Source organism: Pantherophis guttatus, chromosome 2 (genome assembly GCF_059756535.1).
Source record: "Pantherophis guttatus breed Tessera chromosome 2, ASM5975653v1, whole genome shotgun sequence".
In the NCBI taxonomy this organism is placed as follows: domain Eukaryota; kingdom Metazoa; phylum Chordata; class Lepidosauria; order Squamata; family Colubridae; genus Pantherophis; species Pantherophis guttatus.
This window is the reverse complement of record NC_142064.1, coordinates 201,973,924-201,991,166: the sequence shown is the minus strand read 5'-3', so window position 1 is coordinate 201,991,166 and position 17,243 is coordinate 201,973,924. Positions and strand designations below refer to the sequence as shown.

At 37.4% G+C, this 17,243-nt stretch overlaps 1 protein-coding gene across 2 annotated transcripts in view; it reads left to right on the top strand.

Annotated features, from left to right (window-relative positions):
• ADAM19 (ADAM metallopeptidase domain 19) overlaps window positions 1-17,243 on the top strand; it is a 71,047-nt gene that overhangs the window by 27,461 nt on the left and 26,343 nt on the right. For both annotated transcript variants that reach the window (XM_060688499.2, XM_060688500.2), the window contains exons 4-10: window positions 3,253-3,331; window positions 6,013-6,089; window positions 8,775-8,967; window positions 10,294-10,359; window positions 13,753-13,824; window positions 15,674-15,840; window positions 16,205-16,289. In XM_060688499.2, the coding sequence (XP_060544482.2) occupies window positions 3,253-3,331; window positions 6,013-6,089; window positions 8,775-8,967; window positions 10,294-10,359; window positions 13,753-13,824; window positions 15,674-15,840; window positions 16,205-16,289 (739 nt within the window). The remainder of the gene's footprint in view (window positions 1-3,252; window positions 3,332-6,012; window positions 6,090-8,774; window positions 8,968-10,293; window positions 10,360-13,752; window positions 13,825-15,673; window positions 15,841-16,204; window positions 16,290-17,243) is intronic.

Below are 17,243 nucleotides of genomic sequence, written 5' to 3'. Positions count from 1 at the left end.
AGAATGCGGCCGCGCGGGTGGTTATGGGTGCAACTCGTTGTGCCCGCGTGACACCCCTCCTGCGCGAGCTGCACTGGCTCCCAGTGGTCTTCCGGGTGCGATTCAAGGTGTTGGTTACCACCTTTAAAGCGCTCCATGGCATAGGACCCGGGTACCTTCGAGACCGTCTTCTGCCACCAATAGCCTCCCACCGACCAGTCCGCTCCCACAGAGAGGGTCTCCTCAGGGTGCCATCAGCCAAGTTATGTCGGCTGGCGACACCCAGGGGGAGGGCCTTCTCTGTGGGAGCCCCAGCCCTGTGGAATGAACTGCCCCCGGAAATACGCAAGATCTCCGATCTCCGGGTGTTTCGTTGCGCATTGAAGACCCTGTTGTTCCGCCAGGCCGGGCTATCGACATGATAATTTTAAATTGGGGTATTTTAAATTTTTGGGGTTTTAAATCGGCCAAATCTATTTAATTATTTTAATTTTTAATTATTGTTGTGTCTTGTGTTTTTAAATTGGCTGTACACCGCCCTGAGTCCTTCGGGAGAAGGGCGGTATAGAAATAAAATTATTATTATTATTATTTATTATTAAAGATACATTCACATATATACATTGATTTTGTTAGCACTAAACATTGGTTCATATATCCCAGATTCTGCATCTTGGTAGGCATTTATTTATTTATTAAATGTATCTACCACTGGGCTCATAGTAACCCTGGATGGCTTCCAATTGTCAATGAGAAGTCAGTAATAGCTGATGGGATGGGACAGGAAACAGTCACCTTTTAAAGTATATATTTAGTAATTAAATGAACATGCAGTGCAGCAAAATGGCTTTTTTCAAGGTCCATCCATTTTTTATGTGTTCAGATTGTCTATGGGCTGTGAGCCAGATGAGCTCAGAGGTAATGCTAATGATGATCATGGATGGAGATAGAGCGCTAAGCAGTAAGTCCTTTGTATCATTAAAGTAATAGCTTCCTGATAATCCAAAGTAATTAGAGAAGGAGGCTGGAGAGGAAGGACAGTGAAGTAGCCAGGACACCTGAAAAGAAGTACAAAGATGATGGGCAGAAAGTAGGGTGGCAGTGGCTCAGCGACAAAGTAGCTATGATGACATGGAAGGTGGAGGATCTCCTTAATCCAGAAATATCATTTGAGCCTCCCGCCTTTTTTCTTATTGCAACTGGTGCCAATGCAGCTTCTTTCTTCCATTAGATTTTTCTACTGAATTCTAACATCCAGTAAGCAGATCCATGTTGTATGACCCAAAATTTTGGAATTACTTTTAGGTTTATATAGAGATATTGTAGCATAATGTCTTCTGATCATTTCACTAGAGGACCAAATGTTGAGTGGGGCATCCTTCTACTATAGGATTTGGGGGAGTTATTTTCTCCTTCCAGCTTTTATTAGATCTATTATATTTATTCTATAACTGATAAAAGGATAGTACTAAAGAAGTGGAAATGTGTTCTCCTAAATTCTTTCTCAAAAGTAACTTCAGGGAAAAAAAAGGATGGCCTTATTTTTTTAGTTGCTACATTGACAGTAGTAAGACAAGAAAAAACTAGAACAAAGCATTAAATTTTACCCTTTTCAGATTTTAAAATATTGTACATAATGTTTTACTTTGGAATTTCATATAAATGCCCCTGATAAAGGTGCATTCCTACATAATATACGTGCTATTTATGACAGAGATGGGATATTGACTAAACTCAACTTGTACAGATGGTATTACTGTCTAAAATGTAGGTTACCCTAAATTCTAGTTTTTTAGGATTTACAGAACCCTCAGTGAATCCTCTATTTGCAGAAAGCCAGGCATACTGAATAAAAATTCTTTCTCTGAGATTACATTTTAATTTATTAGATATCTAGGCAAAAGGAAAATGGTAACAATATTAAAGCAGTTGTCTCTCATCTGAGAATAGGCTGAGTCAACTTGATGCCACCCCAAAATCTGTTTTGATTATTGTTAATATTAAATTTGTGTTACTAGATAGAAATCAGAAGGTGCAGTTTTGTTTGTTCATTGTAAATAATCTCAATATTTCCTGTTTCTTTTATAGTCTAAAGAATGGCATCATAGGCTAAAGAACAATAAAGGGAAATGAAGTGATAAAAAGACAATATAAGGAATATATAAACAATATAATTGTACTGTATATATAGTGCCCTTAATAGCATCATACTGTCTGACCTGCAATTCAGCCATCTTTATTTGTTTGAGGCCTGGGAGTTGGAAGAGAGCAAAGATATTTAAATAAGATTCAGTTATGGGTATAAATATATAGGTATATATGGAAAACCGTAGCAAATCTGCATATACTTGAATAAGCAGCTATGTAGGTAATAGATAAGCAGGTTCTGAACCCTGAACAAATGGCAGATCAGTGAGATTCAGACGTAAAAATAAAGTTTAACTGCACTTAGCTTTACCACTCCACAAAGCAGTCATGACTCAGCCATTCTACTGACCACTCTTTGCTAATTGCTAATGTCATTTCCCAGACAGGTAAATACAATTGGCAAAGAAAATGATTGATTCTTGAAAATGCATGCTGTCCAGACCCTTGGTAACACAGGATGTATAACTGAGCTTATTTTGCAGTTTTGTTTGTGGCTGTTTTGGTTGACCATGATCTAAAGATGCAACATGATGAAGTGACCTTTATTAACAAAGAGCAGGGGAAAAGCAAAATTAGATTTGTTAGAGTTAAAAGCTTCCATGATTCATCTGTTAACCTGAAGTCTTTCTAGAGCACATTTAGTGTGCAAAATGTTAAGTTTCTCTAATCTTTTCTATGAATTCTTGAGGTGAAGAATCATCGGAGGCTGTTTAATGACATGAACAATCATATGTTTATAGAGTTATGAATGGTATGAAAGGAGTGGAGAAAGACATTTTTTCTTTCCATCTCATATTGCATTATGCAGATTGTTGAAGTGTCAGATTGGCCACAGGGAATCAAATGTCCAGCACAGTTTTAAGAAGAATATTTTTCATCTGCTAAATTGGTTTTACTTCATCTTGCCATTTTTCTTGGCACATAATGTTGACATTTATTAATCGTTGTCACAACTTTAATCTATTTTTTTTCATGAGTCTGATTGACAACTTTTTCTAAATGTTACAATTGGTTATTGATGAAATAGATTTTCATGTACATGAATATTCAAATAATATTAATATTATTTTTTCTCTTCTACACCCTCCACCCCATCCTTCCCTCTTTCTTCATTTTTGTTCGTAGGGATCTCTTTGCACCAGACTACACTGAAACTCATTATACCAAAACTGGAACAGCCCAAACCATCTGCTTGAACAAAACAGTTGAGTATCAAATGTAATTTCATGAGACAAATCCATTTGAAAACACAACCCTGGTTCCAACTTGGATAGGCTTTACACGGAACAAGTCTTGACTGCACCCTGAAAAAAATGATTTGGAGGCACAAAAAAATTGGAGAAAAAATTATCAAGGGAGCAGTTTCAAATACACTCTGATTCAATGCTGGGGTGGTAAATAAAGAAATATTCATTGGTCTTTTCCTTTTTTCGAAATGAGTTCATTGCTAAGTGTAATGATGTAATATGGAAGTAGTGATTGAATAAGAATCTGATATGGGATTTATGATAGTGGCTGCTACAGTTTTCATAACTGCAGCCGTCTATTCAGTTCATTTCTTCAACAAATCATCTTTCTATGACTAAATATAATAAGCCACTGTATTTTTTTATATCTTTACTGCCAAGAGTCATTTTGGAATAGTATAACATAGAAACTCCAACAATATATAAATACCATTCAGATGAGGCAGAATACTTGGAACAGCAAAAACAGAAATAAGTTCCATTCCTTTTCCAAACTGTGACTTTATCTTAAAAAGCAAAACTCTTTGAATCTACTATATTCCATATTAACAATTTATCAGATATTGTTTCATAGGATTCATAGAAATATTAGGTGTAGCTGTGTAATGATGAACAGCATCATAGAGTGTTGTTACAACTGCAGTGACCCATAACTACATAGAATTAGCTTGCAAGTTGGGTGTGGTCCTTGAAATTCCATACAAAATTGGCAGTGAACTTCCTTGGTGTCCCTACTACAGTGCTGTCTTGCAGCGATATGCTGATGGGCCACTGAAGTATAAAACAACAAACAACAACAACAACAAAAAACAACAACAGTGAACCAACCACTAGAGCAGTGATGGCTAACCTTTTTGCCGTCACGTGCCAAAAGCGGGGGGAGTGTGGGGAGGTTGCATGTGCACGTGCCCATACCCATAAATCGGATGCGTGTGCAACCCCCCGCACTCTCCCCGCTTTTGGCATGTGATGGCCCAGTGGGCCCGATAGGCCCATTTTTCTCCCTCCCCAGGCTCCAGAGCCTTTCTAGGAACCTGGGGAAGGTGAAAACGGCCTTCCCCAACCCCAGGAGGCCCTCTGGAGGCCGGAAATGGACCGTTTCCCATGTGCCGGAGCTGAGATAGAGCAACGCTTGCGTGCCAACCAATATGGCTTTGCATGCCACCTGTGGTACACGTGCCATAGGTTCGCCATCACAGCATTAGAGCTATCCAGCTGAACATATATGAAGCCATATTATTAATGTGCATTCTTTCTGATTGCCATGTTTTGACATTTCCTCTTGCACTTCCTACTAGTGTATTATCTGTTTGTGCTCTTGCCCATGTCTGATACCTACCCTATCCTTGCTCCCGTCTGCAGAGGACCCCTCATGTCATAAAACTGAAGAGATTGGCTATAACCTTTTCTTTTGCCTCAATAGCAAAGTACTTATACATGAAAATTCCAGATTTTAAATTTGTGTGTGATGTCTGTACCTTCTAAGCTATCCAGGCTAGAAGTGCTCATGAACTTAAAAATGGATATCGTCCAGGAGCTGATCTTTCAACTTCTGCCTTCTGCTAAGTGGGATCTGAAAGCTTGTTATCCTCTCAAGGCCTTCCTAAATTAACATGCCAGCTGGCTGTTGTCCAGCCGGACCTCTCTTCTGAATTAACTGACTGGAAAAAAATGTTGACTGGCTAGCAGCACTTCAGATAGTGAATTAGGTGGTTTACAAATAAGTGTCCATAATAACAGCTTTCTTCTTCTCTTTACTGTAGTTTCCTAAAAGAGGCTGACTGTGCAACATTGTAATGACTGTTGGGTTGCGGATTTGTTGTTGTTGTTGTTTCTTTGCTAGTTTTCATAGTGGAATTCTATGCAGTACAGCTTTATCATTTCACAATATGTTTGTGGTTCCTCATAAGAAAATTGTACCCCAGAAGTCAGTAAAACTTTTTCAGCCAGAAAAGTTCCTGTCTTCTCTCCAAAGGTTTTGTTCAATAGAATAATAAACACATTGGTACATAGAATTCTCTCTCGCTTTCTTTTAAAGTAGAAATAGTTTTCCAAATTATTTTTTCCCTCCCCTACAAAATACTCTCTCAACATTTACAAATAAATGACGGTATCAAGGGTACAAGGAAGTATTTGTAACTCAGGGCTGAAATGAAGGGTCCTTGGTGCTGTCTGAACTTAGTTGTTCAACCAAGAACCTCTCAAATGAGGGTATGCATACAAAAGTAAGTGGGGTCACAAAGCATACTAATCCATAACATAATTTATGGCATTGTCCAAACATTTTGCTAAGCCATGTTTGATTTAAGTGTTATTTAATGAAAACTATAATTGGTTGGGTTTATAACAAGACAAAACCAAGGTAACTGTATTATGGCTTAGACCAGTCTGGGAAACCCAGCCATTATGGACAATTCGGCTCTAAGCTTTATTTTGGTAGGAATGAGTAGAGGGAGAGATTGGAAAGAATTCCTATCTCCAGAGAGCTAAATAAGCCATGGTAGGATCACTTCTATGCCTTTTTATGCCTACTTTTCATGTAATTCAGACTTGGATCCCTACCAAAGGAGTGGGGTTAAGATAAATGAATCTGCAGGATGAGATTACTTGCTCATGACACTTCCTTTCACCCTCTCAGGATAATTGCTTTTACCATGGAAGAGTGAGGGCCGTTCGTGAATCAAGTGTGGTGCTCAGCACATGCAGAGGTCTACGGTAATTTTCCACCTCTTTCATGCATTCTCTGTTTACAAAGTAACAATTGCACAATCTCATAATTTGCAGTTAAAAATTAGAGTGATGACTAAAGGACTTTAAAAAAAAAACTAGATAGATGAATGGCTAAATAGTGATAGACAAAAAAGAGATTTTTTTTCTGTATGCAGCTCTGCTGTGAAACCAATATTTCTGAGGATGATTTCAGAAGGATTCAGTAAGCTTTATTTGTATTGTTCCTTCCAAATACCACAAGATAGGGATGGGCAGCTTTTGGCAGCAGGACTGCTGCTGCTGCTTCTCCCTCTCCTTCTCCTCCTCCACCATCACCATCATCAACAACACTACGGACTATTCTAAGATGACCACACTGCGGGGGGGGGGGGGATACTGATACACTCATTTGTTTTAAGAAACTTGACTTCTGAAAAAGAAATATCCCACTACATCTATTTTATTATTCTTTTAAAAAATCATTTCTTCAGAGTTTTGCATCAAATTTCTGTAGACTAATTTTAAAGGGCTTCAAGGGGTCATGAAAAAAAGAAGCTAGCCAGAGGGTAGCTTCACATAATTCAGAAATTGGAAGTTGGTTATCCTTGCTGTAAAAACAAATGTTGATTTATATCCAGGGATTCCACTTTTTTGGGATCTACAGTCTTCCTGTTTAGCTTATTTGGAATAAGATAATTGACTGTCTAACCCAGTATTATCCTCCTTAACTGGTAGCAGGTCTGCAGAATTTGGGGTAAGTGGGTTCTTTTCCCAAACTTCCCTGGAGACATGGAGGGTTGAAACCTGGAACTTCTGTATACAAAGCAAGTCTCTTCCAAAAATGCTACAGATAATCCCCAGTTCTAACAAATGCCACAATCTTTCCATTTTCATTCATTTTTGCCTTTCTTTAGCCTGATGTTATTTATCTCAGAACAGTTTTCTGAATATTTATTTTGGTCTTAATATTTGTAGCAATCTTGCAAACATCTGATCCTTACTAATATGAAGTTCTCACTTAGTAAAATCCTTGGATAGCAAGGAACCTTTCCTGCTGATTAACATATGCTAATTCTACAGTGCACTTAAGAAACTAAACACATTGTTTTTATAAATAGGACTTGGTTTCCTTTTGGTCACTTCAGAGCCTATTGAAAGCTGGGCTTCTGTCCAGCTAGGAAATAGCTTTGGCCAATTTTTTAAAAATCCTCAATAGTCTCAAGCCAAATTTAATGTAAACAAATTGTCTGGGTGTATAAACAAAATAAAGTCTTCCTTTTATGGCTGATACACAAGACCTGCATAAAATAGAAAGCATCACAGATGCAAGGTGAGCCACTTTCATCCCTCCCTCCTTTTTCCAGTGTTTTGGGCCTTGGCTTCAAAATTTCCAACCAAAATTGTAGTTTGTTGTTAATATTTTGATTGACTGCCCAGCTGTTCCATATACTGGCCAGCATCCTTTACATTATTTTAATATCGAAATAATTTGGGATTCCTGATCAAAAAGCAAAAGGTAAAGTCTTGCATATGTTTTTAATTCTTGTGGGAAAATAAAGCACAGCACAGCTAGGAAAGAGACTGACCACAGACAATTATTTCTTGCTTTGTACACTGGTGTTCATTAAAAAACAATTTGGAACTCAAGCCAATTATAACACTTAATATTTCAATAAAGCAGTTCTATATGTAAGCTATTACCTGAAACTTAATGATACTATTTTTTCTATAGAAACCAGGAGTAGATTGTGAATACAGAAATATTGACTAAAACTCATTCTACGTGTATGAAAACATGCCAAATAGTGTTTTTAGCAGTTGATCACACTCCTATTTTATTTATTTATTCACATAGCTGCTCACCTTATAAACATGACTATGTGGTGTAACATAAATAGCTATAAATGAATACTATCGAAAATGTGCCTTATTTTTTTGAAAAAGCAATATTATTAAAAGACTAGGAGAATATTTACAGGCAGAAAAACATCTGACTAAAGAGAGAATTGGGTTTTTCAGAGGCTGATTTCCATAATAGTTTGCAATAGTTTTCAGTGACTTAAAAAGCCTTCCTTCCAAAAAAGACTGTGGAACTCGAAAAAATCAGTCACTATTAATTAATTAATTCCTTTGTTTCAATCAAATTATATGGCTGCCCATTTCACAGCAGTGACTTTGAGTAGCTAATAAAGTTCAAACTCAATTTTAAAAGCACAGGCAGTAATAATAGCAGTAAATATACATAGACTAGTTAGCTTGCTTAGACTTCTATATTTTAAAGGCCTTTCATTTTTATTACGAAGTCAATTATTTCCATTACTAATTTTACTTCAAGATTCTTTTATTCACTTAATATATTTAATATTAAGTGTATCACTGTAATATATTTAATATTAGTCTCCTTATAGCCATTTAAGAAAGTGGAATGGTCTTTTTGGGTGTTAGAAATAGCCATGTCTTTTCTTTGTTGGGTTCAAAATTTAAAATCTGGGATTTTATTAAATGTCCTGGTTAGCTTTGAAAATCAAGACTAAAAAGGGCTTAGTGGCTTTCCAATATTATTAAATGTCACTCTTGTAAATACCAACTCTGAATTACATCTTACTAAATTCTGTTGTTACTAAATTCTTTATTTTTCTTTAGCTGATTTGCCTTCCCTGCCTTCTAATGGTTTGTTGAATTGTTTTTCAGTGGCCTTATAGTTATAAGCAACAACCTCAGTTACGTCTTAGAACCTCTTCCTGATAGCAAGGAGCATCACTTCATCTACAGGTCTGAGCATCTCAAAGTTCCTCACGGAAGCTGTGGAAATGAGCATTTGGAGTTAAAGGTGACAGATTGGCTTGCAGAGTTGACAGGCCGAACTGAACCCCGTTACCACAGGGTATGTCTGAGTCACTCCTCCTACCTTACAGGGTGTAGCAACATCAGAGTGGGAGGGAGTAAAGAAAAATAAAGTGGTGCATTTGTTAAGCTTTCAAATTGCTCTACCTGGACTATTCCAGCAATCATTCAATCGCCACCAGTTGGAAAATATAGGCTAGTTTATTATCCCAATGCTGATGGATGGAAACCTGAAGCTGAGAAGTAACAGATAGTCCTTGCTTACTGACCACTCGTTAAGCAACGATTTGAAGTTGCAATGGTGCTGAACAAGTGATACTTAAAATGATTCTTGAAATTCTGGCTATCACAGTGTCCCTGCAGTCACATGACTGCGAACTGGGTGCTTGCCAACCATGTCACAATTATGACAGTTGCAGTGCCCCACAGTCATGTGATTACCAATTGTGACCTTCCCTGCCAGCTTCCCACAAGCAAAGTCAAAGGAAATATATCCGCCCAGACTCAAAATCATTCATGCACATCATTGCAACCACTGCTGTTGCAATAACCCATATGTCCTCCTCCATCTGGTAGCAAGCCTGAAATCACTTGCATGCACTTTTGCAACTATCACATACTTTCCCCCACTTGGGAGTAGCCACTGACACCCCCCTAACCCAGCTGTTTCATCTCTTCGTTGGCAAACAATTGAGCAGAGTAGAACCAATTCACTTCTGATGTCCTTAAATATTTTTATTGCTTCATAAATTGCCATTTTCTTCCTGAAAACTCCAATAATGTCTGTGGTGGGTGAGGTAAACACTCTAGCATTGTTTATTTATTTAAGAATGTATATTCTTAAATAACTTTATTTATTTAAGAAGGCATATTTTAAATAAAGAAAAAATTAAACAAGCCCAAGGGTTTTTTCTAAAGTAGAATCCAGTCAGTTCAGAAATATTCTGTAGTGTTTATACTTGGTAACCTAAATAAATCATAATTTAAAACTTGTGATAAAATAATAGCAGCTAATATTTATAGGAGAATAGTTCAGTGAGTATTTTGGGCAGAAGCATAATGTGTTGATAAGAAAATAAGAATGCAAGTAATTTGCAATTATATATCTGTGTATGTATGACAGATGACTGAGAATAGGACTTAAATGAAGGGTAGACATGGTGAATCGTCTATATAAGAACAATTCCTAAATATATAGCTTAAATGTAGTTTGTGTGAAATACACCATTGATACTTAATTATGAACAGTTGCTCATCTAATGTATGACTGGTCATTATTTCTCTTAAAATGAACATATGTACAAAGGTTCATTGTTTGACCAAAATAAACAACAAACATGTATTTTTGTGTGTGTTTCTGCCATAGGTGAAGAGGGATGATCAACAATCAATGAAATATGTGGAGCTTCTATTAGTAGCTGATTATGCAGAAGTAAGAAAGTCACCTATTATGTCTAATTAGTGGTGAACTCAGGGCAGATAAAATACTAACTACACATAACATGGACAAATCAGTGATCCAAAGTCCCAGTTATGTTACCTTAGAAGTGGCTATGGGGAAATCCTAGTATCAGTTTTGTGAGAAATAATTTTTATTGCACACCGTCCTGCCGAAGGTTAAGAGATAGTTCTGTCATGTGCCCAGTCAGTCTCTAGAACTCCAACTACAAGGATATGATTGTTTCTGAGTAGCCTCCCTTTAATTGTTGATCCCTAGTGTACTGAGGAGATCTGGGGATGAAACAGCTGAAAAGACACCCAGAGTGCTGATGTCACAAAATGAGGAAAAATACAATTAACACAGATACAACTCAGGTTCACAGCAATAAGAATGGTGCAACAGATTTATTGTGTCTGCGAAATTTTATCCATGGCATTTAAGATTACCTGAATTCTGTTCGATCTGGGCATAAGAGGAGATTTCCTAGTAGGCCACTGTGGCTGATTTGCAAAACACTTATAGTCAAAATCCCTCAGAATCAGGTGACACCGATACATTGAGTTAATGGAGATGATATCTTACAATGGGATTCCTTGGAGCTTGTAGACTGTGCAGTAGTAGCAGGGTTCTCTGCAAATGAACTCTTCCATCTGCACATTGGACAAAACTGTTGCTTTAGTTAACTAGTGGTGGTGGAGGTAGATGGATTTAAGTGGTGGCAAGTGCTTATTTAACAGCAGCTCTTACCTATGTTTAGTAGTTGAGTTCGTTTTTCGTCTTCCACTAGTGGCATCTAGACATCTCTTAATCCATTTAAATCTCTCTTCATTCTTTCATATACCACAGAGAACACCAAGATCCCCCAGGTCAAGAGACACCACTTGGGCACAATCTTGTCTAAACCTCACTCACCTTCCTATTCCAGATGGTGACTAGGGACTTGGCAGGACTATGCAGCTTATCTCATAACCTCTTCGCTCCCTCTCAAATCCATTAGGGTCAATCAGTCATTGGGGCAGACCAATCTAATAAGTTTCCCCCTCCCCCATGAAAGGGTGCGACTCAGAAGATTATAGCTACCAAACTGTGATCTGACAATGATAAAGGGATTAAAGAAATGATTATTAATCCCAGATCACAAAGGCACCACACCTTCAAGAACACCAAATTGGGTGTGTGACCACTATTCCTAGCTGTGTCCTGGATGACTGGACAAGCCCTATAGATAGAGATGTAAAAACATTCTGTGTGAACATGTCTGGAATCTGTTTCTAATCAATTACTGGAACTAACTAGTGTAATTCCCAATAGGACATTAGATCATTCATGAATTTTTAATTTTAATTCCTTTTCCTCCTGCTCGGTTCTTTTCAAAGATGCGATTTCTGCTGACATCATGTCTCTGGGTAATTTGATTGTCTCACTAGCTATTTACTTGACTATTTTTTCCTATTTTTAATTTACATTTGATACAAAGAAATATATATTCTCAGCCATGGTGACAACTATATTCATAGTCACAGCACATATCCATAGATCATACACCTGAGTCTCCAATTATGTGACTCTGAATTTGCCAAGTATAAGGTGCATAATAATACACCCAATAATTTTTTATTCAATTATCTTAGAGTGAATGCGCCATCTTGTCTTACTCATGAATTATAGCTAAAAGTGTTCAGATTCTGCTGAGTTATGGTTATAATATATTCTTAGTGAAATGAACAAAAGTGTCATTTCATTTTTCTTTCCCTCTATGGAAAAGGTGTGTGTGAGAGAGGGTGGGGAGAGACAAACAATAAAGGAGTTTCTTGAGATTCCGAATGTTTCCTTTCTATATTTTGTTATATAGAAACATATAAATCGCATATAAATCATATAAATCATATAAATTGGCATATAAATCACAATAATAAATTAATATAAATTAATGCATTTAATTAAATTATGTTTCCTTAAACAGAAACAGGCAAGCTCTTCATAGTCAGTTCCCAAAAATGAATAAATAAATCTTACATCATTCTTTATTAAAGAAAAAGTTTATAAAGCCCACTTAAACCCATGGGATGGAGGGGATGAGAAGGGAGATCCAGCTTTCCAGGTGTTCCTTCACTTAACTCTCATTATCTCCATGAATTATGCCTAACATATCAAATTACAGAAATGTATATGCATACATTCTGGTAGATTGAGTTTCCATAAGGCTAAGTGAAGGTAATGCAACCAGCTAACCATAGGGAAGAAGGATTAAAAATATTGTTTTCTAAAACACAAGCTTTTGTTTCCAAAGACCCAAATGCTTCTGAAGTCTGTGCTTAAGATAATGCCTCAACTGTTGTAGGTAAAAAATGGAACAAATGGGAAGCAAACCTCCCTGGATTTCTCTGTTGGCTTTGGAAGTTGGGATACCATTCATATGTTACTGGTTAGCACTTAGCAATAACAATGGCACTTAGACTTATATACGCTTCATAGTGCTTTACAGTCCTCTCTAAGCGGTTTACAGAGTCAGCAAATTGCCTTCAACAATCTGGGTTGTCATTTTACCAACCTTAGAAGGATGGAAGACTGAGTCGATCTTGAGCTGGTCAGAATCGAACTCCTGGTAGTGGGCAGAGTTATCCTGCAGTACTACATTTTAACCACTGCACCACCATAGCTCTTAGGTGAAGCCTATTTGGTTTCTTGCCTTGCATCCCTATCACACCCAATCTTGTTGCCTATTAATACAATACAGAGATTGTAGCCCCTTGTGGGCTATGCTTCAAAAGAGATAGGCCAATTCCAAGTTTCCGATATGCTAGTGAAGTAAGTGCTGTAAGCATTTTCAAGGCTTCGAGCAACCATTTTACTCAAAGTCCTGCCACCCAGCTATCCCCAGTTTAAACATTATAATCCGTATTTACCCTGTCTATTCTGGGCTGCTGCTACCTACATATGGTCTGCTCTGCAGGCTGTACTTTTTGCAAACGTGATGGAAATATTATTTCAAACTTCATACAACATTAAGACAGTGAAGAAGAACACTCATTGAATAAACATGTGGATACTTTACATTATTTATCAAACGTGCTAGAAGTCAAACATGTGCTAGAAGAACAGAAGCTAGGGAAAACAAACTTCATTGGTCATGATGTTCTTAACTCAAAGAGTTAAGAGTTGACTTATAAGACTTGACTTATAACATCCATGGGATAAACTTGACTTGGATTTCAAATCCTGGCAACGAGGCAGTAACGAGCTGTACATGCATGTATTATCTACAGCTAGAAATAGCTGTATGGCACCTTATTCATTGTATTTATGAAAATGTAACATAGTTTTGATTGATTATTTTACAGTTCAGCAGCACTGATTATGGTTGAATTTCTTTTTCTATTTCAGTTTCAGAAAAATAAATATGATCTTCAAGCAACCAAGAATAAATTAGTGGAAGCTGCCAATTATGTAGATAAAGTAAGACCAGATATATATGTTTTAGAAAACCTGTTATCTTTTAAAATAACAAATCAGGAAAAGCTGAATATTTAACTGCCTGTTCTGTGTAATTCCCCACATTTTCTAAAAAAGAAAAACAGAAACTAATGGATAGAAGAAAGAAACATGGAGTAAAGATAAGGTTATGGGAGAGTTGCCTTTTAATTTAATTATTCTATTACTAAAAAAATACAATTACAGAACAATATTTATCTTCTAAAAAGATATATTCTTTTTATGTGAACAGGAAAATTAAAGAGGAAAAAAAAAGGAACATGCAACTATAGGAAGGAAAAAGTTTCATTAGAAAGTTTGTGTATTTTTATATATCATGCAGCCAAATTTTAAGATAATATATAATCAGTCTCTCCATGCTATCAATGGAATGTTGCTTTATAAAGAGAAAATGATTACATATCTGTAAATCCAGAATAACTCTGAAATAATGATTTTCCTTTCTACCCCTCATCCATGATCATATATCAAAATTTGATAAATAAATAAATTTGATAAATAAATAAATAAATAAATAAAATTCAAGAATCTGCAATCATGAATAATTATGGATATAACTGTAGATTCCAAAATTTTGGTATACAGTGTGAGGGCATCTTCACATCTTTAAACAACAGTGATCTTTATAATAGTTTATTAATCATTTTGTGAATATTAAGCAAAAAGGGAACATTAATTGATTCTTATCATAATGTCATATGAGCTGAGAGCAAGTTTGGTGGAGTAGTTAAAGCATCAAACTAAAAACCAGGAGACTGTGAGTTCTAGTCCCATCTTGGGGTGCAAAAGCAAGTGGGTGACTTTGGGCCAGATACTCTTTCAGCCCCTGGAAGAAAGCAGTGGCAAACTATTTCTGACAAACCATGTCAAGAAAACTTCAGAGACCTGTCTAGGCATTCTCCAAGAATTGGACACAATTGAGCAGAAGATTTAAAAAAAAACACAGGAGTAAATGTTCTCTCATCTGTATGACACTTCTGTCATAACACAGTTAGTAACCAACTCTTTGTAGACATTATGTGAGGAGTCCAATACCTAAACAAAAGAAATTGTTTATCTCATTTTAAGATATACCAATATGGTTGATATTTTTAAAACCCTTTCTGATTGATTCAATAGTATAGGATATCTTGACTAATACGGACCTTAGTAATGTGAATTTTTCTATTTCATTTTTCCCCTGTGATATTGAAAATGTGATAATGCTCTTGAACGAAAGAATACCACTGATGGTGGGTGGGTGCTTTTGGAGCAGAGAAGTGGTATAGGTTGCTTCTGTCCTTCACAATACCTTCTCTGTTTGGAGACCAATCCCAGAAACCTGAAAACCACAAAGAACTCAGTTTAGCAGGAGTTCTTTGAAACATCATGATATTGTCTATACCATGTGCGTATCAAACTCATGTTGTCACAGTGGTGTCATGTGACTAATCGGGACTTTTCCCCCTTTTGCTATACCGGCATGGGCATGGCTAGTATGTTACGTATCCGGCCCGTGGGCCGGGAGTTTGACAGCCCTGGTCTATACCATGGGTATCAAATTTGCTGCATCACGTTGCCATCACGTGACGTTTCATGACGTTTTTCCCATTCGTGGAGCTGGGGTGGGTGTGGCCTGCATGTGATGCATCTGGCCTGCGGGCTGCCAGTTTAACACCCCTGATCCATACGGACATTTACTACTCAGGGAGAAAAAATAAAAATCTGTCACAAAACTTCCTTAGAAAGGTAACTCATATTAGAACTGTTTCATAGACGCAAAGTCTGTTGATTAACTAAACTCTTCTACTTTTCCTCCCTCCTTAACTTTTAGTTCTATAGGTCATTAAACATACGGATTGCTCTGGTTGGACTTGAAATCTGGAATGACTACAATAAGTGTGACATCTCTGAGAACCCACATTCAACGCTTTGGTCATTTCTTGCTTGGCGACGCAGATTACTAATAAATAAAAAGCACGACAATGCCCAGTTGATTACGTAAGTTGTTGATTTGGGAACAGTATGACTCCTCCCAGATGCCAATTACAGCAAGGATAAGTAACCTTGGACCAAATCTGGCCTGCTAGGCTAGATCAGTATTTTCTACTGATTTAAATGGAAGAAGGGTGAGGCTTTCTCATAATTCTCTCTTCTTAAGTTCCTCCCTGTGAGATCATCTATCGTACTTTGTATGGTATGCAAAATTAGATCTGATCCAGTTCCTCGCTGTTGTCTCAGGAGAGTGTAGTGCAAGCGGTCATATTAGGCTACATAAAATGGTCTCCTTTCAAAATGTAACTGCATGCATAGATGGACAAATTTTTATTCACAATTTTGTTCTCTTTCTTGTAACATGGTACAGTGGGATGTCCTTCCATGGTACTACTATTGGCTTGGCCCCTCTGATGGCCATGTGTTCGGCTTATCAGTCTGGAGGAGTAAATATGGTAAGTTACACTTGATAAATAAATTCTTGCTTTGTTCAAAACAGTTTGAAATAAATAGGAACAAACCCAAAAAGAGGAGATGTTAAGATGAGATCTTAAGGCTGGTTTTTTTTTTTTTTTTCATCAGAAGGGTGGAATTTCAGGATCCAGTTCCTTTAATGGACATTACTGCTATGGTTTGCTTTGAAAAGCCGGACTGTTTAATTATGGAGAAGGGAGGGAAAATTAAACTTTTTTTCAGAAGATTTTGGGGGAGAGAAGAAATGTTTTGCTGATAGGTTTGTCCACAAAGGGGAACAAAATAACCAGAAGGGACACTGCGTGTTTCTGCCCAAATTGCTTTGTTGCAGGCTGCAACCTCAATCAAATAACACATGCTCACTCAATAAAACTTGCTAGGAGTAGCTTTGTTGTTGTTGTAGTTGCGAAGTCATGTCTGACCAATCGCAACCCCATGGACAACGTTCCTCCAGGCCTTCCTGTCCTCTACCATCCCCCGGTGTCCGTTTAAGCTCACGCCAACTGCTTCAGTGACTCCATCCAGCCACCTCATTCTCTGTCGTTTGCTTCTTCTTTTGCCCTCAATCTTTCCCAGCATTAAGCTCTTCTCCAGTGAGTCCTTCCTTCTCATTAGGTGGCCAAAGTATTTCAGTTTCATCTTCAGGATCTGGCCTTCTAAAGAGCAGTCAAGGTTTATCTCCTCTAGGACTGACCGGTTTGATCACCTTGCAGTCCAAGGGACTCGCAGGAGTCTTTTCCAGCATCATAGTTAACAGCCTCAATTCTTTGGCACTCAGCCTTTCTTATGGTCCAACTTTCACAGCCATACATTGCAACTGGAAAAACCATAGCCTTGACTATACGCACTTTTGTTGGCAGGGTGATGTCTCTGCTTTTTAGTATGCTGTCTAGATTGCCATAGCTTTCCTCCCCAGGAGCAAGCTTCTTTTAATT